This window comes from Peromyscus californicus, unplaced genomic scaffold (assembly GCF_007827085.1).
Source record: "Peromyscus californicus insignis strain IS unplaced genomic scaffold, ASM782708v3 Scaffold_5__1_contigs__length_169319896, whole genome shotgun sequence".
In the NCBI taxonomy this organism is placed as follows: Eukaryota; Metazoa; Chordata; class Mammalia; order Rodentia; family Cricetidae; genus Peromyscus; species Peromyscus californicus.
Window position 1 is genome coordinate 68,105,333 of NW_026294573.1, and position 26,465 is coordinate 68,131,797.

At 43.9% G+C, this 26,465-nt stretch overlaps 1 protein-coding gene across 3 annotated transcripts in view; it reads left to right on the plus strand.

The window, feature by feature from the left end:
* The window catches only part of Ttc39b (tetratricopeptide repeat domain 39B), a 112,102-nt gene extending 89,092 nt beyond the window's left edge, over window positions 1-23,010 (plus strand). For all 3 annotated transcript variants that reach the window (XM_052715114.1, XM_052715116.1, XM_052715115.1), the window contains 5 exons: window positions 1,138-1,264; window positions 3,996-4,104; window positions 8,544-8,658; window positions 10,481-10,597; window positions 16,121-23,010. In XM_052715114.1, coding sequence (XP_052571074.1) covers window positions 1,138-1,264; window positions 3,996-4,104; window positions 8,544-8,658; window positions 10,481-10,597; window positions 16,121-16,211 — 559 coding nt within the window. In that variant the 3' untranslated portion in view covers window positions 16,212-23,010. The remainder of the gene's footprint in view (window positions 1-1,137; window positions 1,265-3,995; window positions 4,105-8,543; window positions 8,659-10,480; window positions 10,598-16,120) is intronic.
* Window positions 23,011-26,465: the final 3,455 nt, after the last annotated feature.

Genomic DNA, 26,465 nt, shown 5'->3' on the forward strand with positions numbered 1-26,465 from the left:
GATATAATTGGATATATTTTTTAATCCTTTCCCTTGTTTATGCATTAATAAAATTATGCATAAGAAAGAGACCCCCCAAACATATAGTCTTTCCCCATGAACATACAGTCTCTCTCCATCTTAGTTTCATTTTCATGTGCTTAGATTGTGTGTGTGTGTGTGTGTGTGTATTATGTGTAGGAGTGTGTATGCACACCAAGGTGTGTGTGTGTGTGTGTGTATGTGTGTGTGTGTGTGTGTGTGTGTGTGTATCATTATGTGTAGGAGTTTGTATGCATACCCAGGCATGTGCAGAGGACAGAGGATGACATTAGGAATTCCACTCTACTACTTCCTGCCTTATTCCCTCTAGACAGAGTCTCGCTGAATCTGGAGCCAGGCTGTTGGCCAGCAAATCCTGGTGCCCCTCATGTTACCTTCCTATTTGACTGGGTCATAGGCACATGCGTGAACCAACCTGGGTTCTGAGGATTTGAGCTCAGTTTTTCACGCTTACACAGCCGGCACTCTTACTGAGACATCTCCCAGTTCAAGTTCCCTAGAATTTTGAAAACACTAAATCCTGAGATGATTATTTACAAAATTACCTATGCTTGGTTCGCTATCGCAAATTTGCATAAATGGATGGCTCTCTTCTGAGACACATTATGTTATAGATCTGTGCAGTATCTGTAAAGAAGAACAGGAAATACACTCATGTACACTCTTTTCTTTTCTGCGTACTTATGGAAATTGACAGTTTTATACCTGGATTAGCCTGGACTGTGTTTGACAACTGTGAGATACTAGCTAAGCTGACTAACAGGAAATATGTGAATTAGTGGCTCTCCTGGAATTGTGCGTTCATATTACCTGAATGTGCGACCTAATTGAGATTCTGGTCCCAACCCTAGGACTGCTGATTCAGGTTTGGGGTAACGCGCAGTAATGGTGCATTTGGAACAGGTTCCCAGCGCAGTAATGGCGCATTTGGAACAGGTTCCCAGCGCAGTAATGGCGCATTTGGAACAGGTTCCCAGCGCAGTAATGGCGCATTTGGAACAGGTTCCCAGCTGCTACTGGCCTATGATGTAGGATGAAAACCTCAGTTGGGAATAATATGTGTGCTCACTGGCTTTTCCCTGGGGATCTTCACAGACAGGTAGATGGCTTGAAGCAGAGGATCGCGGGGAAATCTCTTCCAACTGAGAAGTTCGCTGTGAGGAAGGCTCGTCGGTACTCACCCTCCTCAGGCGCCCCAGGAAAGCTCGTCCTGCCTGCCCTGGTACCTGCTTTTATTCACTGTTTACATACTAGAGATGAATTCACTATTGAGAGCATCAAGGAATATATTTACCTTTGGTTGTGAAGCTTATAGCTCAGTGAAGAACTAGTGTATATTTATACATAAATTAATTTTTTTACATAAATTAATTTTTAAAAATTGAAATTTTACCTGAGGCTTTTTGATTGGCCAGTATGTTCTAGACATTGTGAGAAATCCTGTCATGTGATTTTCATCGGAAAGGAAATTGCAGTCTCAGCTCCATGTTTCAGATGAGGAAGTTGGAACCTAAGGGAGAAAAAGATGGCTTCACTAAAGTGGAATTGAATTACAAAACAAACCACAAATTCAACTTGACATTTTCTAATAGCTGTGTGCAAAAAAGTCAAAGGAAACCTTTAAAGAATAGTTTTTCATGAATATAGTTTGTTTAATCTAGGCATGGCAGCTCATACCTGTAATCCTAGCACCTGGGCTGCCAGGGCCAGAGAATTGCTGAAATTTGAGGCCAGCTTGGGCTGCATAGTGAATTCCAGACCAGCCTAGGCTACAAAAAGAGACCTTCACAAACCAGCTGCCTTCCCCACCCCTGAAATATGTCTAACCCATGTATCAAAACTTCGCCATATTGATGTGGAATTGTAAACGAGAGAACGTCATCCCTGAGCTGTGCCACGTCCTTTTATATCACAGCCTTTCGTAGATATGGCTTTCCCACCAGAGAGGAACTTCCCTTTCGACTAGCGGGTTCCATGGCGGAGGGGCCCTGGGCTGCTGGCTGCTCCAGTCCTGATTGAACTAACCCTCCCAATCACCTCAGTTTTGGCAAAGCCTCTTTGAAAACACAGTTTGACAGATTTTTAAAACAAAGCCTTGTTTTAAGAGTGTTGGATATGCCACACCGCTATGACTCTCCAGCCTTGGCACAGGAAAGTGTTCCTGGTGTCGCAGTCCTCCTCTTGGTTGGTTCTGTGAGACTTTTGTAACTTGGGGGATTTTTTAATCATTCTCCTTTGAAAGTTATGTAGCATTCTCCAGTTTTTTTTATTGTCATAGACATGTTACAATGAATGTCATTTACATGTACATGTAATTCTCTGGGAATGTTTTCAAAGAAATGGATTTCTTAGTTGAAGGCTATGTGTTAATGTTTGGATAGATAATGTTAAATTTCTTAACCCCCCCCAATACTGTATCAGTTCAAATGACTGATAATACATCCTTCTTTTAATTTGCATTTCTGTGCTAACACTTCTAGGTGTCTTCGTGGGCTCATCATTTTAGTTTCTTTCTGCATTGTTGTTTATATCCTTCTTTAGTTTCATTGGGTGATTTTTGTTTTGTTGCTGACTCTCAGAAGTCCTTCGTGTGTTTTAAGAGGAATAAGAATATAGCCCCTGACGGTTCAGACAGGAGCTAGCCTACAGTTCTGTGTTTCCCACAGAACCCGAAGATTAGAGTGACGGGGTGGGATGGAAGTGTGATGGACCTGTACTTGTGTCCTGAGCACAGACAATGACAAGACGATTGTGCTAAACACAGACTGCAAACCCCCTCCCAGTTGATACCTGCTGTTGCCCTCAGCGGCTTTAGCCCTGCTCCACATCCATTGATATCAGGTGGTTTGCGTTGTCAAAGAACTTTCTATGTCAGAGAACTGGCCAGGAACTTTACTGGCCCATTATATTTCTTTGTCTACATTAATACTTAGACACTGGAATATCTAGGACTCTATCACGGTTTGAGTCACTGAAGGTTGGTGGGTACACAGTGACGAAGAATTGACTAGAATTGGTTATACCTAGGGATGTTGCCACAGCCTGTTTTTCATAAAAAATTTAAACCAAACTTGCTTCTTCCTTTGATAAATACTATATCCATAAAAAAATTTATATCTTCGCTTTAAAAATGTCATCACTGAATTGTGTTCTTGGTTTCCACTGCCATAAAGCAAACCTGACGCCATCATTTGCTACTGCGTTTCCATGGCTGCTCTGGCTAAGAGGATTCTCAAACAATATCTGCCGTATTTTAAAATTCATGCTCATCGTATACCCTTCAAAATATGAACTGCACTATCTGGACATTAGAAAAATATTTTCAAGCAAAAACACATTTGCTTTTGATCCAAAAAAAATTCTCATCTGTTAGCCCATTAAATATAATCTGCAAGGAGAAGCCATTAGTTTACATTTCAGGAGCTGTCATTCAGCCATATGGCCTTTAAACAAACGTGTTTTCTGCATATTGGATCACATTACTGGGCCGACACATGTTTTTAATGATATAAAAGAACCTGAGCCCAGTAAAATAAATATTCCAATGATCATTTCTAGTGATATGCTTGGAAACACTTTATGTAAACAACTAGCAGACATTTTAAAATATTTCCCTTTACTTAAAAGCAACAACAAAAATTTACATTAAACAAAATTGTTCTTAGTGTCAGTTTAAAATACTATTTTACTTCTGTATCTATATTCTATCCAAAGAATTGTATGCTAGTAGATAATTAGTGTGTGTGTGTTGAATGAATTGATGAATTTTTACTAAGAGTATAAGATATATGCTCACTTAACTCAGAGCCTGACAGACAAAAGGCATATAGTAAACCCAGGGGAAATTATGTCACTAAATTATAAATGAAGAAAGGTAAGAACAAGATCCTGACTGTCATGTTGAAGTCCTTAGCAGACAACCTCACATATGCTCTTCTATCCTTCCTCCTTAGGAGATGATGTACGTCTGGAATGGCTTTTCAATAGTGGGCAAGAGAAAGGACCTTTCTGAAAACCTCTTGGTGACTGTGGAGAAGGCTGAGGCAGCTTTACAAAATCAGAGTAAGTGTAGAGTCTTTGTCTCGGCTCTGTTTCCTCTCTGGTCTCTCCCTGGTGCACATCTGCCCATGTGGATCTGTGCATCTCAAGAGCAGGACTTGAGCTTCTGGTGTCTGGGTGGTTGTCTTCAAGATAAAGGGAGGATGGCACTTTTTGTGGATGCCTGCCACAGAAGACCATATAGAATGTGGTTCCACTGTTATGGCACAGCCATTGTGGGCCAGTTTAAAGATGGATCAGTTAGCATTTTTGTAAGGAATTGCTTTTCTTAGTCTTTTTTTGCTGCTATAACAAAATAATATAGGCTGGGTGATTTATGAAGGAAAAAAGTGTGTTTCCATGGGTCTGGAGACTAGGTGTTGCAAATGCAGGATCAAGGTGCTAGAGCTGATGAGGAGCTGCTTCTTGCTGCCCTATAGCATGGCAGAAGCATTGCATGGAGAGAGACTGAGACACACAGCACTCATCACCACCCTCCTAAAGTTCTTACCTCTCAACCCTGGCTAGGGACAGTTAAATCTCAGTATGTTTTAGCACCTCTGTGTTGTGGTTTGAGTGGTTCCATCGCTTTATATTCAGACCCACAATACATTCTATGCCCTCTTCTGGACTCCATGGCCACCAGGCATACATGTGATGCACAGACATACATGCAGGCAAAGCACTGATACGCATAAAACAAAATTAAATAGTAGCCAATCTAACACAGATAATCTTTGCTATTTTATTGTGAAATTATTGTTGAAAGAAAAAGATTTTCTTTTGTGGAAATCAATACAACCACATAATTTGAAATTGAGATAAAATGCAAGTATATTAAAAAAATAAAGATTTAGAGCAGGTGGTGGTGGCACACATCTTTAATCCCAGCACTTGGGAGGCAGAGGCAGGTGGATCTCTGAGTTCGAGGCCAGCCTGAGTTTATAGAGTGAGTTCCAGGACAGCCAGAGCCACACAAGGAGACCTGTTATGAACCTCCCTTCCCCCCCCCCCAAAGAAAATAAAGTAAAATAAGATTTAGGGACTGGAGAGATGGCCCAGTGGTTAAGAACACTCGCCTCTCTTGCAGAGGACCCAGGTTCTATTTCCATCACCCATATGGTAGCTTATAACTGCCTGTAACTCCATGTTCAGGGGACCTGGCCTCCTCTTCTGGCCATGGTCACCAGGTGTGTGTGGTACACATTACATGCAGGCAAAATACTCATACGCACAAAATAAAAACCAGGTGTTTTTAGAATAAGAGTTTGAGATGGACTTCTCCAAAAATTCAAAATCTTGAACAAATTTAGTAGTGCTCCCTGTAGTTCAATGAATTTAACTACAGATAGCTCTTGCCTTTATGATAATTCTCTAGATTAAAGCCTGCATGTTTACAAATTAAATGGATGAATGGATGTTTATGTGAGAACTGGAAAGTAAAGGAAAACATTTCTGGGGGGTTGTGTGAAAACAGTTGTAGGATGCTCCCCGAGAAAAAAAGCCAGCTTTCCTCCTGTTACTGCCCCCACCTCCCCCTGCACAGACAGGTTGGACTGAGTAGGATAAACTTCCATACATGAACCCCCCGTCTGTGGAGTGCTCCTGCATCTTCCCAGCTCCCGAGAATGGAGCCCTTGTCAATCAAGGGTCCTGAGTTTGCAAACGACCGTTGGGTTTTCCTCTGAGCGGACTCTTTACCCTCAGATTATTTTGCCCTCCATTGACTGGGAAGAAAGGATTAAAGGAGTCGTGTTTGCGTCACATGCTCATACACGTGAGATGCTTAGAAACCAAAACCGCTGCCTTGTGTGTTTCTGTCTCTAATGGCGGCATCTTCAGATGAGAGGCCCGAGCGAGTTGTGGGTAAATGAGCGGAGACACAGGCCTGCCGACCGTCCTGTCCTGTTCCCCCGCTGGGTAAAATTATTGCTTTATTGTCAGGGTCACCTCTACCTCACTGCGCGTTAGGTTTATGATGGTTTTTAGGACCATTGTTTTATGTAGGAACATTGTCTTCCCTGCCCCCAAACTCCTGACTCTTGGTAAATAAGCTCCCATTCTTCAGAGTGAGAGGTGGAGGATGTGATTGGAAAATTGAGTGGTGTTCTAAGCCTGAGGTTGAGGGGGCTTCCACCGCAGCCCGTTCTTCGATACCGTGTCAGATGTGGTTCTGGTTTTCAGTTTGTCAATGTGGTGAACAAAGAGGGGAGAGGGTACTGTTGGCCTATTTTAGAGCCTGGCTGTAGTAAGTAAAGGTTGGCCATCCACACAGAGGGCACAGCCTAGACGCAAGAGCACTTGGTGACGTGCTCAGAGTCGGCGTGTGGTGGGAATTTTTGTCCTGTTTTCTTTGGGAGTCTCACCAAATTCATCATGTAGCCAGAAGCTGGAGCAGATCCACTTCGTCTGTCACTGCGGTTCATTTGTGTGGCGACATTCTGTAGCAAGTAGAGTCAGCTGCGTAAAGGAAGGTAGGCCTGCCTGGCAGCTTTAGCCGTTCAGTCAGCTTTCACGTCTCCCTCTGGGTACACTGCAGTGAGCTTCTGTAATGCTCAGTATAGACAGCACGTGAGTGTGGGCATTGTTACAGTGATTTAAAAAACAAAAACCTTCTCAAACGTCATCTCTTTCTCTCTGTGTGCATGCGTGCGTGCATGCGTGTGTGTGTGTGTGTGTGTGTGTGTGTGTGTGTGTGTGTGTGTGTGTGTAGGTTAGAGGACATTTTGTGGACACTGGTAGTGTCCTTCTACCATGTGGGGTCTTGGGGGTCCAGCTCAGGCTTCCTGGCAGGTGCCTTCACCCACAGGCCAGCTCGCCAGCCTTGTTGCAGTGATTTTTTTCCCCCCAGTGGAAAATGGAAACTGTTCAACTCTTCCTCTTTCGTGAGAGTGCAAATCATACAGGGGAGTGATCATGTGACAGGCGCGTGCGTGGTCAGAGGAAACTGTGGCTTTGCTTCTGAGGTTTGTTGAAGATGTGGAATATGAACCCCTCTGTCACAACACTAACTTAAGATCTCCACAGAGTGACTTTCCTGGGTTTTCAAAGGTGGTTGTCTGTGCCACCTCCAAAATCATCATTCATTGAGCAAGCAGATGTTGTCATAACACAAACAATTAGAAAACTGCTTCTCAGAATTCAGTAGAATGTACAGAGCTGAGACTGAAAAGTAGCGTCCAGTGTGGACCTGGCTGTGGACTTGGGCCTGACTGCCCTGCTTCTCTGCAGACATCTCTAAAAGAAGTGTGGATTAGGAGTGGGAGGGTGTAAGGTAAGGTGGTGCTGAGTCAGTAGTAGGAAAGGTTAGAGGTGTTGCTATCTGTCGTTTTGCTAGTGTGTGGCCCATGACATACCAGCACTTGACAGTTAGAGGAGGGTCTCATATGTTTAAACACTTAGAAGTGAACGGAACCTCTCCTAGTTGGGTGAGTAGCACTGTTAACCTCCCATAGGTGAGGTTTACCAACTGAAACACCAGCATGTGTCACTGATGAGATCGGAGACTTGAACCCAAAGCATGAGACTTGCACTGTGGAAACTTCCAGGGTCTAGTCAGTTCCCTTTACCACCTCTCCACACTGTTGTCACAGCCTGAAACGTGTAAATTAGCAGTCTGTCTTGGAATGACTTCTTTGCCTGTCACTTGCAAAGGAAAAAAAGCAGAAAAGTCTTCACGCACGGAACACGTGGCATGGCTACCTTTGACAGCTAGCCGCCACACCATGTGGTTCACTCTGCTTAATATGTACGCAGACTGAGCTGGAGAAGGCAGGAGCCTGAGTAAGGAAAGGAAATTCTTGACATTCTCTTGGAGCATGGAAGTTTCAGGCGACTTTAGGTACCTTTCCTGTATTTCAGAACCATTTCGTGGCATAATTTTCCCCCAAAAGAACATAACCTGAGAGAATTGATAGGTTGTAAACATAATGATCTGGAAGAGAGGTGTCTGCTTCCTGCGTTTCCAACGGGTGGGAGGCCATCTGCTTCTCCATATGGAAGTGCTATCCTCTCCTGTGCGGACGCCAGCGTAGTTAGAAGCCAAAACAACAGGAGGAGACAGCCTGGTTCCTCCTCCTTTACCTCTGAGAGAATTAATGAAGCTCATTCTTTATTTAGAGTTCAGATTTCCTGTTGTAGCTAAGGCCACAAAATTCCCTATGACCACCTGAAAAATCTGCCTGTGAAGTCTCCCTTAGTGAATGGTGTAAATGAGTAAATTCAGCGTTCTTCTGAACGAGTGTTTTCATTTTGTTTTGTACAGTAGGTTAGTAAACTTAGTTTTAAATGGTCCCCCTGAGACCCACCATCAGTTAGTCTTCCTCTCAGTTGGGACTTTTGGAAAGGATTTTGCACTGGCATGGCAGCTGAATGTTTGCTTCTTACAGAGGAGGGGCTGGCATTCACCCCAGGCACCACAGAAAACAATGCCCCTTTCCCCTTTGTCTGCTTCCTGTTTTAAGACTTTACTGACTCGGTGGATGATGAGTGCTTAGTGAAACTGCTAAAAGGATGCTGCCTCAAGAACTTACAGCGGCCCTTGCAAGCTGAGCTGTGTTTCAACTACGTTGTGGAAAGGTAAGAGCCAGCCTGGGGACAAGTTGTGGCTCCAGGGGACTCTCTGGGACAAAGTGATGTGCCAGGCCTGTATCATGCACATAGCTACGGTCTGTGTGGAATGCGACTTTATGTACTTCCGCTCAGTGTTTAAAGATGACCCGTTTCTTGTATGGACGGCGATCCTTTTTTTATAGCATGACAGTGCTGCCCTGATGGGGGCTGGAGCAAGGGCCGGTGCCTGTGGGCCCAGTAACGGTGGACCCTACCACTGTTTGTAAAGAACTGGAAGCCGCATCTAACGTCAGATCTTCTGGTTTTTAAACATTGGCTCATTGTTTTTAAAAACCCTGCAAGCCATAAAGATGGAGGCCATACAGTGCCCTTCCTCAGGACAATATTTATGAGAACGTAGGGCACAGTATCTAGTTCCCAAATGAGATGATCTACTGTATTTGGTGAACACACTAAAGAACTATCCGTGCGATTCTAGTTTATTGGTGTTTTCCTGAGGTTCAGGGGCCATGACAACAGTGACCGTGTGTGCTGCTTGCTTTGTTTTATTGACTCTCACAGGGAGTCATTTGGGTTAAATTATGGAAGAGTTTTCCTACACCACTTACTTTGGCTTCTGCCAAAGCCACTGTCATGTTAATATCATGTTTAACAGTTTTTGGATCTCTTGAGCAATGTAAATTTGAATTGCAAATTTCTGTGAGGACTGGCCTATTTGTTGTTAATTTCCAAAGAGATGTGTTTTGTTTTTTCTTGGTGTCAAAAGTGCAGGCAAAAGGAGGCCATCATCTGTCTTGTTCCTTACCTGTGAGTGGCTTTCCTTTAATCTACTTTCTCCAAGGGACAGAGTCTACCTTCTAAGCTTAGGGGGTTCAGCTCCAGCCACCTGCTTTCTATGGGTCTGGGGCCTCATCTCCTGTGTGGCCATTGAGACTCCGAGTCTCAGGTCCCTCTGCAGACCCCAGGGCGCCTTCAGCATAACTAGTCTTGCTGTCTTACTCTTACTTGTCCTTGGCATCTGAGAGTAGTTTGGGTTATAGCGTGGTAAACTGAGCTATAGATTATTATCATTGTTTAATTTATTTTAAACTTTATTTAAAAGGTTACAAATTTATTAAATTATAAGTTTATTAAAGGTTACAAATAAAAATAAAAATCACACACTAAAGTTAACCTGGCACAAAAACTATACAAGTCAGTGAACAGTCAGAGTAGCCATTCAAAATGGAAGTTGTGAGATTTCACATTGGATTTTATGCTTTTAATAATCAATATATTTTTGTGTACTTATCCACCACCAAAACCGAAAAACCCATTCCAGTTACAACTAGAGAAACAGTTCGCTCTAGATTTAAAAGGCTGTTTGTTACTCAGGCTTTTTCCTAAACTTCTAGTTTTCATAATGATGCTGAGACAGAACCCCCAGCCACGGAGTCATTGACGTTTTGAAGAATTCTAAGACTTAACTACAAAGGAAGTCGATGCCTTGTTAAACACAAAACTAATGAGACTTCCTTATCACTGAACTTAGAGTCACATGCTCATGAAGATGCCCTTGTCTTCTCGAGGTTCATCTGGAAGGTCTCTGTGTGTGTTGATCTGCCTGAGAGGCAGTGCCACACCGGTGCTGGCCATCCATTAAGGAACAAAAGATTAGTGTATGGAAGCATACTTCAGTCCATAGACTGTTAAGTACCATATCTGTGCAACAGCGGCCTTCCTCTGGTGATAGTCTTAGTGTTGTCTGGGAAATGAAGAATGATATGTGTTTCAAATGATACTTTTTGTGTTCTGTTAAGACTTAACTGATTTTTATTTGCCCTTTTAGTGAAAAGCTACTGAAGTATGACCACTATCTGGTGCCATTCACTCTGTTTGAGTTGGCATTTTTGTATAAAAGCCAAGGGGAAGTTGACAAGGCCATAAAGGCCCTCGAAACTGCAAGGTGAGTATGGATGGTCACTTTGCCCTGGTGACGTGGAGTGGGAGACATCAGAGCCAATGCAGCGGCAGCAGTGACATCGTACTCCCTGAAGCTAGTGAGCTAGTGCAAGCTAGCGTGACTGCTTTTGCTAACTTGGGTGTGTGTTTGCACATGGGCTTTTGGTATAGTTGTGCTGTTTCGAGCTTCTCAGTCCATCGCTCTGTGACTACCTAGAGATGTTATGTGTGCACCTAGCTGACCAGCTTCAGCTTATTCTCTTCTGTGTTAGGAGTCAGCAACCTTTCCTGCAAATGGCTAAGCAGAAGGTATTTTGGCCTTAGAGTGAGTATTGGTTTTAGAGTGTAAGGTGTTTATTGACTACACTTAATATATTGTAAGTGGCTGTAGTGTAGAAGATAAGTGAACAATGGGTGTGATCAGAGCTGGTCTTTGGGTCCTAATTTTCTGACCAACAAACATTGTCACATAAATCATATCTGCCATTTCCTTCAAGAACCTCTGATCGTGTGAGACTCTCCCCCTGCATTCATTTCTTCCTCCTATGGTAACTCTAGTGTCTCATCATTTCTGCTAGATAGTGACTCAGATTTGTGATCATGGCCCACTTTCAGCAAGGCAAAACCCTGCAGTCTGTTTGTCTGGAGTACTTGGGGCAGTGGAGAAAGAATGCCGTAAAAACTTTAGGTCAGTGAGTGTAGTAGCTCACGCTTGTGATCCATACTGTGATCCCAGGCAGCATTGCCGCAAGTGGGAGACTAGCCTGGGCTACAAAGTGAGACCTTGTGTCAAAAACAGACAGACAGAGAGCAAACAAAACCAAAAACCAAAGCCAAAACTTGTAGGTCTAAATAGCTTAGTTGATTTCTGGTTTATTTCTTCAGATTCACTGAATGCCTGTCATATACCAGATACAATGAAGGCCATGGAGAGGCTGCTGTAAACAGGGATGCTCTGCAGGGTTAAGCTCGAAGAAGATACCGAGAATTGAGAGTAGTCTGCTGAAATGTCCAGTGTCTGTCTGGGGCACCTGGATGTTAATGGAGTTGAGATTCTTGGGAGGAGGTGATAGCTGACACCAGCATTAGTTACCTAGTTTGGAAAAGGTCGGTCACTGGGAGGCTGTGTAGGGAGCATCCTGTACAAGACGTGGCTGTAGTTTGGTTAGTAGGTGGACAGTGATACTTTTTTCCCGACTGGTGAACACTCAGAGCAACAGGTTTTTGTGAAGAGAGTATTATATCTCAGGGCTATAATACTTGGAGGTGGCTGCTAGATATCCACATGGAGAGGGTGAGCTGATGAGGAGATATGCAGCTGTATTCAGTGCTAAAGTCAGGGTCACATGGATACAAACCTCAGTCCCCAGCACAGAGAGAGAGCTGCTCAAAGCCATCATTCCTGAGGTTGTTAAGCTACAGAGCAGGAGATGGAGGTCTTGTACAGTGTCTGGAACATTCCAGTCTTGAGATTAAACCGTATGATTTGAAGTCAAAGATCTTAGTAAGACTAAGTGGAGTTAAGAGGATGGCAAATTGTTACTGTTTAATTTTTCTACATATGTCAAGGTTTACTTACGGTTGTTCCAAATGGTTAAGTACAACATATGGCTCAGAGAGTCAAGAGCGTGCCCACAAACCTGAAGACCTGAGTTCTATTCTCAGAACCTACATAAAGGTAGAAGGAAAAAGCCAACTCCAGAGTTGTCCTCTGACCTCTTCACAGGCTCTGTGGCATGAGTACCCTACCAATGCATCATATACAGTCCAATAATAATGATGAAATCAACATGAAATCTCTGAATTCATACAACTGGTTATCAGCCAAGAAGCATTCAAATATGATAAGCCCAAAATTAGAAAGTAGGAAGAATGGTTGCTAATGAGTGCAGCTGCCAAGAAGTTGAGCAGCATAAGAAGACCAAAGCTATAGCGGTCATGTGTGACCTGACAGGGGCATGAGGCGAGGAATGGAGTCAGCGACTGTGGTAAGGTGGTAGGCATGTTTGCTGTGAACACAGTGTAATAGGGGGAAGAAGCTTTAGGGACATGGTGCCACCAAGATTTTTCTAAAAGATACATGGACAGTGTAGGAAGAAGCTGCTTTAAAAGGTTAACTTGTTGGACATGAGGACAGCTGATGTGTTTGGCTATGGTGTCCATACATATTCAGAGGAAGCTATGGGGACACTGTGTATCTTCAGAGGAAGCTATGGGACACTGCACTGTGCATCTTCAGAGGAAGCTATGGGACACTGCACTGTGCATCTTCAGAGGAAGCTATGGGACACTGCACTGTGCATCTTCAGAGGAAGCTATGGGACACTGCACTGTGCATCTTCAGAGGAAGCTATGGGACACTGCACTGTGCATCTTCAGAGGAAGCTATGGGACACTGCACTGTGCATCTGCAGAGGAAGCTATGGGGCACTCTGCACTGTGCATCTTCAGAGGAAGCTATGGGACACTCTGCATTGTTCATCTTCAGAGGAAGCTATGGGACACTCTGCATTGTTCATCTTCAGAGGAAGCTATGGGACACTGCACTGTGCATCTTCAGAGGAAGTTATGGGACACTGTGCACTGTGCATCTTCAGAGGAAGCTATGGGACACTGCACTGTGCATCTTCAGAGGAAGCTATGGGACACTCTGCATCTTCAGGGGAAGTTATGGGGACACTCTGTACTGTGCATCTTCAGAGGAAGCTATGGGACACTCTGCATCTTCAGGGGAAGTTATGGGGACACTCTGTACTGTGCATCTTCAGAGGAAGCTATGGGACACTCTGCATCTTCAGAGGAAGTTATGGGGACACTCTGCATCTTCAGAGGAAGCTATGGGGACACTCTGCATCTTCAGAGGAAGCTATGGGACACTGCATCTTCAGAGGAAACTATGGGGACACTCTGCACTGTGCATCTTCAGAGGAAGCTATGGGACACTGCACTGTGCATCTTCAGAGGAAGCTATGGGACACTGCACTGTGCATCTTCAGAGGAAGCTATGGGGACACTGTGCATCTTCAGAGGAAGCTATGGGACACTGTGCATCTTCAGAGGAAGCTATGGGGCACTGTGCATCTTCAGAGGAAGCTATGGGACACTGCACTGTGCATCTTCAGAGGAAGCTATGGGACACTGCACTGTGCATCTTCAGAGGAAGCTGTGGGACACTCTGCACTGTGCAGACTGCTGCTTCAGACATTGACTGTTGGAATATAGCGCTACTAGTACAGATGGAGCAGCAGGTGATGTGGAAAGAGCTCTTTACCACTGCAGAGCCCTCCAAACCACGACTAGCCAGACAGTGCCGATAGGGCAAACATAAACACACCTTCCCGTGACTTGAGGACCATGTCTGTCTGCAGTTCCCCTTCGTAGCATGGGCTTTTCAAAGTGGCCAGAAATTGAGAAAATACTCCGGTGTTCTTTGGTAAATCTTAGTAAGAGGTTCATTTTAATCTGTGAACAGTATGTCATACTAACACTCATCAAAGTTACCAAGAAAGTGTGCTTAAAAAAAAGAAAATAGAAACACTACTTCAAAGGAGCCATCAGCTGTCTGTCTGCCAAGTCAGGGTTTGAAACCAGGAGATCTAAATTGAAGCTGGTTCATCCGTTTTGCCAATTCCTAACAATTTTAGCAAGGAGAGGTCAACATGAGTGATTTAAATCATTGTCTTAGTCAGTGTTCTATTGCTGTGAAGAGACACCATGACCACAGCAACTCTTATAAAGGAAAACATTGAATTGGGGCTGGCTTACAGTTCAGAGCTTTAGTCCATTATTGTCATGGCAGGAAGCATGTTGGCATGCAGGCAGACATGGTGCTGGAGAGGGAGCTGAGAGTTCTATGTCCGGATCTACAGGCAGCAGGGAGAGAGACACTGGGCCTGGCTTGAGCATTTGAAACCTCAGTGACACTTCCTCCAACAAGGCCACACCTCCTACTAGTACCACTCCCTGTGAGCCTATGGGCCATTATCATTTAAAGCACTATAGTCAGATTTTCAAGTAATTTTTGGATTTTGTGCTTCCTGCTTTTTTTTCCCATGGTTCTGGGGATTGACCCCAGATTCTCTGTGTGCCAGGCAATTTCTCTACCTCTGTGTTCCACCCTCTGTTGCTAGAGTTTTCCTGCCTGGCCCACAGTCAGGACAAATCTCTCTTACCTGCCAGTCCCACAGCCGCTCAAACCCGACCAAGTAAACACAGAGACTTATATTGGTTACAAACTGTATGGCCGTGGCAGGCTTCTTGCTAACTTTTCTTACAGCTTAAGTTAATCCATTTCCATTAATCTATACCTTGCCACGTGGCTCATGGCTTACCGGCATCTTCACATGCTGCTTGTCATGGTGGCGGCTGGCAGTGTCTCTCCGACTCAGCCTTCCACTTCCCAGCTTTATTCTCCTCCTTGTCCCGCCTATACTTCCTGCCTAGCCAATGGCCAATCAGTGTTTTATTTATTGACTAATCAGCAACACATTTGCCATACAGAACATCCCACAGCACCCTCCCCCCTTCTCATGGTGTTCCTCCCCCTTCTCACTGTGTTCCACCCTCCCCCTTCTCACTGTTCCACCCTCCCCCCTTCTCACTGTGTTCCACCCTCCCCCCTTCTCACTGTGTTCCACCCTCCCCCTTCTCACTGTTCCACCCTCCCCCCTTCTCACTGTTCCTCCCTCCCCCCTTCTCACTGTGTCCCACCCTCCCCCCTTCTCACTGTTCCCCCCTCCCCCTTCTCACTGTGTTCCTCCCTCCCCCCCTTCTCACTGTGTTCCACCCTCCCCCCTTCTCACTGTGTTCCTCCCCCCTTCTCACTGTGTTCCACCCTCCCCCCCTTCTCACTGTGTTCCCCCCTCCCCCCCCCCACTGTGTTCCCCCCTCCCCCCTCCTCACTGTGTTCCCCCCTCCCCCCCCCCCCCTTACTGTGTTCCCCCCTCCCCTCTTGTGGTCCCTTCTGGCACTGGTCTAATGGAGTCGTTAGTGAGGAAACCACTGATAACCTGTATGAGAACTGGAATAAATGGTTTGGGGGTCACAGGGTCACCCTGCTGTCTTTATTAGAGCAGCTTCATGTGGGTTTCCAGGCACTTTTCTTCAGTTGAATAATGGATTGTTCATGACCATTGTGTTATATGAACTGCCATAACATTTTCCTCTAAAAATAGAAGTTGAACCATTTAGCAATGGAACAAAATACGCCAAGCCCTCATGACCTTGCTGTAGTTGTGCTCTGGTAATTAGATTGTTGCAACTCAAAAGTATGACCTTTTAAGTCACCATCGGGAAGCTTCTGGAAACCTAGAATGTAGACTCACGGTTCACTTTGCCCCACAGAAGGAATCTGCTTTTTATCCAGCACCACTGATACACTTGTGAAAATGGGAAAGTAAATTGGAGACCAGAGGGTGGCAGAGAAGGGGGTGGGCCATGGGCAGTGGGAGGGGACAGCAGGGGAGGGGAGGGGAGCCCTGCTGGACAGAGAAGTGCTGACTGTCCTTTTATTCTTCATTGTCTTCAGAAACAACTACAAAGACTACTCCTTGGAGTCCAGACTACATTTCAGAATTCAAGCAGCCCTTCACCTCTGGAGGAAGCCGTCCTCAGACTGATGGGTTGATGGGAAAGCACAGGCGGCATCCCCCAGTTAACACGGACTCTTGCTGTGGAGATCAGTCAAGGTGGAGCCGCGATCCTTTGACTAAGGAAGGAGACTCTGTTGGCAGGTGCTTCCTGTCACCTGAGTGGCTTAGTGGTGGTCTACCTATTTTCCCCAATGGAATGGCATTCAATATTGTATAGAAATTCTTATACTCTGCCTTTAAAAAGAATTTCACATTAGATTTCAATTGAGGGACGAAGTCTTTTAAAAGACTGGCAGGTACAATAAAGTCTAGTTAGATTATTTATTTTTTTAATGTGAAAATTAATATTGTTCAGGTAGCAAATGGCTTTATAAGCGGGGCCATTTTTAGATTGGCTTGTCCTTTAAACTTCAGAGATATTTTATTGCTTAGTATTTAAATCTCAGAGCAGAAATAAATATCACATCTAAGATAATATAACAATGGGTTTCTGAAGGTTCTGGAAGAGAGAAGCAGAGGTCCCGAGGGGTGAGGAAAGATGATGCAGTTGTAAGTTCTCAGCTTTCTGCTTTCTCACTGGTTGAAATGGTGGCATTTTTCAGAAACTATCCTGTATTTGAATGTACTCCTATCTGATCCAGTAATAGCGTTCAGCCATGTAGACGCATTTCTTATGTATCTGTGGGAAGAAAAAGCTGTATTTTAGAACTCCCTAACCTTAGTGCTGAAGCCTGAAATATAGACTATGACTACTTTTCTTATAGGAAGGAAAGATCCCTGTTGCTTTAAATGATATGTAAAATATCAGTCATTTTTATACTAGGATGTGGCTGGGCCAGCGCTGATAGGTTTGTTTTGTTTAAACATCTGGGCTGTATTTTGGTTCTCTGAGTAGGAACCAGAGCTAGAGCATGGAGCCAGAAGAGCCAGGCTCTGCTACTGGTGAGCAGATGACCTTTCTGGAGTCCCTATACCTGTCAATCACTGTATCTTCCTCATTTGTGAAATACAAAAAGGACAGGTGACTTTAACTCTCTCTGAGTTTTACAGCCATGAATCTGTGTATTAGGTGTTTTCAACAATGTTTAGCATTTAATCCACATTCTTCCCATCTGGAATGTTTCATAGTGTTTTTTTTCAGTCCCCCTCCTCCTCCTAATCCACCACCAATAGTAGTTGTCACAGCTACGGGCCAGATTCCATCCAGTGAGGAAAAACAAACAGTTCGTGAGTCCATGAATCGGGTTTTTGCCCCGTTTACTTATCTGGATGATGGGCAGCTCCACCTTCCCTAGGCGGAGCCCTGAATTTGTAGTTAGGAGTCCCTCTCTGTTGGGGAATAGTTCACAATGTAAGCAGACGACCTACCTTTTCTAGGACTTGGATTTTCCAGTGGGAATGGCAAGGCAGCACCCGGTGCTCTGAGGCCTCAGTCCAGTGGTGCCTTTGGTAGCTTTCTGTGCATTGGGGAGTGAGTCTGATGATTACGGCTTTGTGTGTGAGTACAGTCCCTATAAAGAACCAGCTGAGTCTTTGGGCTCTCAGTAACATGAGATGAGTGTGGGCAGTCAGAAACCTCATATTCATGCATTCAGCACCGACAGCGGCCCAAATTATGGAGTCGCACCTGCTGCCCCCTGCTGCAGTTCCCCATGCTCAGCAGGTGTTGGTGTGTTACTTAAGGAACCATTTCTTGACCAACGTTGAGGAAGTTCCTTGAAGAAGATGATTAATACACTTTGAGTCAGAGGACCATCCCTTCAGATAACATGGGGGCAGATACCATATCACATTAATATAAATTATACAACTAGCTACAGATAAAAGGGAAATAAATTGCTATGATATTGTAGAAATATGTTCAATAATTATATATATAATTTTGAAGAAGAGTTTATAAATTCTTTAGAAGAGCTTTAATAACATTATTTTTAAAACATATATATATATATATATATATATTCATATTATTAAAGAATATAGCTGGGTGTGGTGGCACATTCCTTTAATCCCAGGACTTGGGAGGCAGGAGTAGGCAGATCTCTGAGTTTGAGGCCAGCCTGATCTACATAGTGAGTTTCAGGCCAGCCAGAGCTACATAGTGAAACCATGTCTCCAAAAAGAAACACAAAAAGAATATATACCCATATTATATGAGAAACTGTCAGAGCTCATGGTCTATAACAAATTCCCATTCTGGTATAAAATGAAAAAATAATTAAGGTAAAACACCTATTTTAGGGGCTGGTGAGATGGCTCAGCATTAAGAACACTCGCTGCTTTTCCTCTTCTGGCCTCTGTAGGTACCCAAACAGACACGGCATATGTTCACATAGAAGAAACACACCCATACACATAAGTAGAGAAGCTTTTTTTAAATGACCACTTTGACATTATCGAAGAAATTCACCTGTGTCATTTTGTTTTGTGTTTTTCTTGTTCTTGTTACTCACATTCTCTTCAGCAGGGTGGACCGTCTATCTAGGGCCTTTATAAATACTGTAATAGAGTTAATGCCACAGACGTTTATCTGTTTCCTGTCATGTTCACTGTACTGGCACCAGTTTCTTAGGATGCTTGTAAGGATCGATCGTCTCTTAAAATCTGTTTAGTGAGGAGCAAGTGCCTAGGGACAGCAGTCATCTGATCATCTTGCGGAGAGGCACAGGTGCTGGATTGGGGTTCCAGTGTGTCCAATGACAGTTTGTGTAGCCGCTGGTGGAACTGCCTCTGTTCATCTTACATCGGGAGGCGGTGTTCCGATCAGTGCCATGTAAATATAAAGGTGGTGTGTCGGAGCCTTGGCGAGTAGGAAACAGTTAATTGCACCAACTCCATGTATATTTGAACGCTTGCTCTTCCTGCGTGTAAGATGTGTTCTCCAGTAACAGAGCAGACAGTTTAGTGGCTTTCCGAGGAGTCAGTAGGTAGGAGCTACAGGGAGATAAATTCCAGATTCCTGGGTGCGAAGGACAATCTGCAGTCATTAGAGTAACCCAAGAGTCCCACCAGCTCTTGGGAAGGGGTGAGTTCAGCAGTACTGGGTGGCCGTCGTTCCTCCCTGGTCGAGTGGCTGGGTTAGTGGAACTGGAGGGCAGGCCATTCTACAGTTTCTCGGTCAGGGCTTAAAGCCTGTGGTGTGGGAGGGTAGAAAGCCAGAGCCCCTCTTCAAATAGAAAGAAGTGCATGGTCCTTTCTCCGTCATTCTGTTGTGATGGGCCCGAACACATCTGCTGTTAATGCTCGTCACGATTCTGTATCTCACCCATCCCCGTGAGGTCTGTTACCTTTTCCAGTACAGCCCCCACTCCCTGGGCAGTGAGAGGAATTTAAAATCGGTCTTCATGACCAAGTGGAAAATGAATTCTGGAATTATTCCAGCTAATCCTCTAGACTTTGATTTTGCTATTTCTTTCCTCCCCATTGTTGTAGCCCTTGCATTCCTGAATCACCAGTTCCGGTACAGCTTGTTGAAATTAGTTAATAAGGCTCGGTGATTGAAATCCTCAGCGTTTGTGATTCATCAGGTCTGGGTCTTAGAAAACGATTTTGTCCTTTTCAGCCGTTGAGTGTATTACTTCTTCAGCCCTTCTCTGTCAGCTGCGCTAGCCACTTGTCCACTGTGGCTCCTCCCCTCCTGAAGTGGCCGTGGGCGGTGGGACCGTCCTTCTTGCCTGCAGCAGTTCTCAGAGGCTTCCTGGGCTCTTGCCCCCTGGCATTCTGGCATGCACTTGCTGTCCACTGTGACTGCCCATTCCTCGTCTGGTACATTGTCTTGTTTCAAATCTCTCAGTGGTTTACTTTTTCTCTTTAAGTGCCCTTACACTTTCATCCTTCCTGAGTATTTGACAGATGAACATTGGTCTCACCCACCTCATGCCCCTGTGAACTCCTTGTGTGCCCATCTAAAAGTCTTTATTTTTAAGATTGCTAGGTTAGTCTTATTTTATAAACTATCTTTGCATGTCACAATTGTTAGGTAGCTTTCATGAATAAGATAATTTCTGAAAAATTTAGTGAACCCTTTGTGATACTTTTTTTTACTTTATCAACTTGCTAACATTGACCCTCTTCACTAGTCCAACATACTATTTAAAGATTGTTAGGCATAATTTATTCACTTAAGGAATAACATGGAAGATGATTTTTCTAAATTTAAATATTTTATGCCCTCCAGTTGCCTAAGTATTTTGAGTGTGTGTATATTATGATATACAAAAATACAAATTTTAATCTCTTTAAGCACCTCTTTATTAGATACAGTGATAGAGCTAATGTATCAATAGACTGGTCTATAGATAAGTAATATAAAACAACCCATATTGCCTAAGCTTTCTTGCCCTTTTAGGAGTGGAAGGGTTTCTTCAAATTGCTCTCCCACAGCCCAGTTACATATTTTACTGTATGTATTAGATTTCTAGACCCCTGCCTCCCTAGTTGGTATCTTGATCAATTGTACATTTGCTATTAGCATTTATTATTTTAGAATGTTGAACTTCAAGTGTAATGTAAAGGGCACATCAGACTGTCGTCAAGGAAGATGGACTTGGTGTGAGTGCTTCCGTGTGATCTGGAGAGACTTTTGTGTTTCAGTCCGTTCTAGCCCATTTATAAACTTCATTCCTTCAGAAGGAAGTGACAGAAGAGCTCTTCTGTGTGTTGAGATGGCTGAGCAGGTTCTCAGCCTGAGCCATGCAGAAAGACTAAGCCCCGTGCCCTCCTGTGTGCAGTCCAGTGACATGTGTTCAGCACAGTTACACTGCACCAGGCCTGTGCGCAAAGATCAAAGCAGATGCCTCACTGTATTTAAATAATAAAGAATTCTGTACATGCCTAGAGGTTGAATTTTATTTTGTTTTATTTATTTATTTATTTATTTTTTGTGGTGCTAGAAATGGAACCCCGAGGACTGGTGCATGCTCTACCACTGAGTAGGAAAAATCAAGGTGCAGTAGGAACAAGCTACTGACGGTAAACACATAGTACACCCTGTTTGCTAACTCAGTAGTTCTTAGAAGTGTCTAATTTAAAGGATGAACACGGGACATGTGCATATTACATTGGGTGTATTTGTTTTATGCCACCTTAACTTTTTTTTTCTTTAATCCTTTGAATTAAAAGTCTTGGTAGTTTGGGTACAAAAGAAAATAAAAAGAAATTGTTTTCAGTGGAACAGAACTGAAAATGAGTGTATCGGAATAACTGAGCTCATTAAAGAATATTACTTACATTTATTTTTGAAGGAATTGCTTTGAGTTTGAAGTCTACTCAGTTTGAAGGTGTGGCACATTCTGCTTGAGGAATTAGACAGACCTCTGACTTCAGTCTTATCTTTAATAGAGCAGAATGCACAGGTTGCAATTTGGGAGATAGTAAATGAATATAAATAATTTTCACAAATTCCCTTTTTTCCAGAAGTGTTTTCCCCCACAGTAGACCGTTAACTGCTTTCTGTTCGGCTCTCCTCTTGCCTCCTCCTGTCCTGGGGCATAAACCAAGGGTGCGGGCACACTGCTAAGCAAGCACTGGGCCACTGAGCACCCAGCCCAAGTGAATTATTTTTAAGGAAGTAATTTACACGAAGAGAGAGATTGTCATAAGTGTTTGAAATCTCAGGCTTTTGGTTCTGTTTAATGATGTAAGAAAATAGCACTGTTGGGTCCAGATTACCCAGGATTTACAGAGACAGCGTGTGCTCAGAGATGGGTGCTGCACTCAGTCACCGTTTCATGGGAATTTTAGAGCTAAGTGTTGTTCATCATTTTTCCTTGTGTTGACTGTTGGCATCTGAATGAATATTAGCTGTCTCTTTATAGATTACTATTTTAAAATATTTATTGCAGATGTTCATAGAATGCTCAGTTTTTGGTGCAAGTTATATACAAAGGCATATATATATATACGTACATATATATTTAATAACTGAGATGTATTATTTTTATTGCACAACTTATTTCCAAAGCAAATTTACTTTGTGGGTGTTTGTCTTTTGAGATTTTTTTTTTGCCTCAAAAATACAAAAAGTAAACCTTTCTTCCCTTCTGGCCTGAAAGAGGCCTTCATGATAACGTTACCTTTTCACTTATTTTTGGAGTAGGCAAAATTAAAGGCATTTGTAAACCAATTAAGAGTTTCCGGTTGAATCATCGGCACTCACATCTGTACTTAGCGTTCAGTGTCGTGCTGGTCGGACTGGGAGGCATCCTGCCTCAGTCTTCTTTCCTCGTTGTACTGAGCGTGGTCTTCCGAAGTTCATTCTCAGCAGTCAGTCCTACAGAGAAAGCCGTTTTAAACATGGAAGGTGAGGACTCTTTGTAAAATGAATGTGTTAATAACATCCATCTGCTAATCAGTGAATTAGGCTCAGGTCCTAGAGAGGGAAGAGGCCATCTAGAGAGCTTTCCCTCAGTCAAGGAGGAAGAAGAAAGTGCGAACTGATATTTGTCATGTAAAAGCTGTGTTCCCATGACTTTTCATATGCTGATTTTGTGTTACTCGTTATCCTCTGTGATGTGTAAGTGAATGTAGATAAAGATTTAAATTTTCAACATGAAGACAACAGTTCCTGTTTCTATTTTTACAATTTAGACAGTTTTGAAAACAGATGTCTTATTAGAAATTGTATTTTTAAGTGCAAATAAATCAATTTGAAAGTCATTATGTTTCCTTTCCCTTCCTTTGTACCTTGTAGAAGGCTCCTTGTTAGATGCATATTTAAGTTGCCAGATTGTTTTCAGAATTCTCTATTTTCGTATTGCTGTAACCAGTCTACCTACAGTGTGCAATTGATTTGTTATTTAAATAAATGATACCTGATGGAATTACAGTCTTGTTCTGGTTGGTCTTCATGTGAAAGCTGGACATAACATCCGTTTGGCTGGCTCTTCATTGTCATGTGATACAGACGTGACTCTTTGTTTCTTGGAGAGACTTCCCTCTTTCTCCTTCCAACCTTTTGGCAGGTACGAAGGCCCTTTTTAAAGTCACGTTCTTGGCTGAGCCCTGAGCATGAAGGGAGAAATGGGACAGATCATTTGCCCCGAAGGAGGGTTTGCCGCCTCTTTCATCTGTGTATAATCGTTTTAAGTAGCCCAGGGGATTAAACTAGCTGCTGACGTGTCCAGTTGAAGCATCCTTTGCAGGAAAGTGGACAAAGGGCTGGTCTCTTTAAAGCAGGTATGTATTTAGGTTAGACTTGTCTAGATCATTGAACGAGATTTCCTTACCAAACCACTTAGCCATGCCGAACTCCACTCAAACCTGATGTAAAATAGGGCTGACTCTCCTACTCCGGTCACTGTGAAGGAGAGCTGTCGAGGGACATGCAAGAAACACAGTGGACTAGTCCAACATCAGATCCTGGTTTTCTGCACTGCAAGCCGGCTCCCCTGTCTAGAAGTGCAGTGCACATGTGGGTTTGGGAATAAGGACGTGAGGGTGATGAGCAGGTGGCCTGTCTGTGCCTTGTCATCTTTGGCCATTCTAACATGTCCTTTGGAATTTGGAGAGACTTAAGTATATATACCTAGATCTTGGTCACTCAAATTTGGCTCAAGAATAAGCCATCTTATTCCCTTTGAAGTGAGAGTGCTCGCTCTCTCTCTCTCTCTCTCTCTCTCTCTCTCTCTCTCTCTCTCTCTCTCTCTCTCTCTCTCTGTGCGTGCGTGTGCAGTAGATCTACAAATACATTAGTTCTTGGCAGATCCCTGTTCCATAGTTCCAGGCTAGTTTGGGCCATGAATACAACAAGATTGCTCCTTTTATGAAGCTTGTTGGGCAGTAGAATGAGAAGCTGAGATTTTTGTAACAGGTACTGATCATCTATAATCTGCAGGCAGGCTGCCAGGTTTTTTTTTTTAAGTTGTGCTACTAAAACATGGCTATCCCTGCTTTATTAGCATATTATCTATTACTGCTCTCCCACTACAGTGAAGCCATTTTAACAGGAACCTTAAGGCCTTCAAACTTAAAATGCTTATTATCTGGTTCTTTAAAGGCATCCAGTTGCCCTGCCTTCTGTAGAAGTTGATAGCTGAAATAGAAAAAAATTGAGTTGAATAAAGGGAACTGGAAGGTTAAGGTAGGGAAGAGGATCAGCTGTGACTGTAAGTGGTCTGTTCCCTGAAAGGGTAGAACAGCTAAGAGATCTGGGGGAGCAGCGTATTTCAGGCCAATGAGAAATGCAAGGCTTTAACAAACACTGTCCCTTACGTGTTCTAGCGTTGTTGAACAGATGTGTAACTGGCCTGGAGGGAGAGTGGGGGAGCTTACAGATGGTAAGTAAGCAGAAAGCTGAGACTCAACCCATCTTGTTAGCAAATTTAGCCCGCAGTGTGGGTGGATTCCGGCAGAAGGCAAGATACTCCAGAGTTAAGAAAAACACGCTGTTTCTCATGTGCTACCAACCGGTTTGCCACATGCACTTCCCCCGCCCTCCAGTGGGTGACGCCAGAGGGACCAGGTGGCTGCTGCATCCCCAGTGGATTTCTGTCATAGCTGAGTAACCCCCAACTCAGGGAGCCTGAATGCTTTATGTGGATAGCAAGCAAACTTCTTTGTCCTTTGTGAGAGAGACATTATCTGTGTCACACTTGTTGGTTTTAAAAAATAATAAGTGGCGCTGGTTACCGTTTGAGGAAAGGCCAGAGACATGACAAAACCCAGTATCAGAGCTTTATTAGGAGGAAGGGGGGCTATAGAAGAGAGTGTGGCCAGGCCTGGGGCAGAGACACGTGCAGGAGAGAGGGGGGCAGAAGGAGAGGGGAGGAGTCTGTGTCCGGCTTTTTCTTTTTTTTTTTTTTTCTTTTTTTTTTTTTTTTTTGGTTTTTCGAGACAGGGTTTCTCTGTGTAGCTTTGCGCCTTTCCTGGAACTCACTTGGTAGTCCAGGCTGGCCTCGAACTCACAGAGATCCGCCTGGCTCTGCCTCCCGAGTGCTGGGATTAAAGGCGTGCGCCACCACCGCCCGGCTTTTTAAGGATTCCCCTGCGTATGTGCAGGTGGGCTTACGGAGCTACACCACGCATGCGCAGATTGCGTGGCCACAAATCGCGCATTACATAATCACTCAGCGAATGGACGAAGTAAGGCGTAAGACCCCTTACTTAGCTACTGAACTGCGCATGTGTGGTCATGCAGCTGGAAGAGTGGCAGAATTCTAACAACACTGGATAGGAAATAAATCAGAATTGTGCTCAGGAGGGGGGGAAATATTTTACTTTTATCATGAAAGCTGATGAGGATCTGAACACTTTAGAAAAGATGGTCTGGAGCAAAGCTAGTCAATGCCTTCTTGGAGGAATAGAGAAAAGCAGGACTAGAAAAGCCCTGTGGAGGATGCTCACAATGATGAGCAGGAGGCCATTTTAAGAACTCTTACTTTGCAGCAAGGAGCCATTTGTTTTCAGCAAGTGAAGGGCATGAGCCGATAGTGGTTAGGAAAGGCTGTTCTGGGTGCCCTGATGGGATTAGGCTTGTGGACAAGGGCAGAGCTGGAGGATTAGAACCTATGACTAAAATCTAGCCAAGAGGTAATGACCACCAGCACCCATCAGAGTGTGGCATCTGCTGTTTGGGCCTGAAAACTGAAAGATGGAGTGATTTTGGCCAAGATGAGAGACAAGCCCAACAGCAAACTTAGCTCTGTCTGCATAAAAACACAGCTCTCATCTCAAAGGGAAAGCGATAATTTATTCTGGAGCCAGATGTGAGTGACCATTGCCCAGGAGCACGCATTTAGATACCCCAAATTCCATGTTCCAATGAGGTAGCAATTTTATGAACTTTCTATAGCAAGAGAACAAAGAAAGTCAGTTATGAATCAAGGCACTTTTCAAATACGCTGGTGGATACATCAGGTCGGCAGGTTACAGGAAGATGGGGAGAACTCTGCCGTAGGCCTCAGATGCTGCCTGACAACACACAGCCCTGTGATTGGAAAACGCTGTTGTTGTTGTTGTTGAATGTATTTCAAAGGATATTTTTTAATCTGTTAGGATGTTAGGGAGCTAAAGATGGCCCCAGACAAATTATAATCAGACTTTGGCCTTACAACACCCAGCCTCTCCACATCCCCAACGTTCTACGCAGTCAGCTGGTTCTTTCCAGGAGAGCTTGTTCGCTCATCAAAAGTCAGTTTGGGTTGTAGCTTGAGTTTGTCAAAGTAAGCATGTAAATGACTCTGGAGTTTGGGAGAGGAGTTTGGGAGCCCTCAATGGCACGGCATTAAAAACCTGGTGACGACAAGGGTCCACGCTTCCTACAGCAGCTCCAGGGGCAGCTGC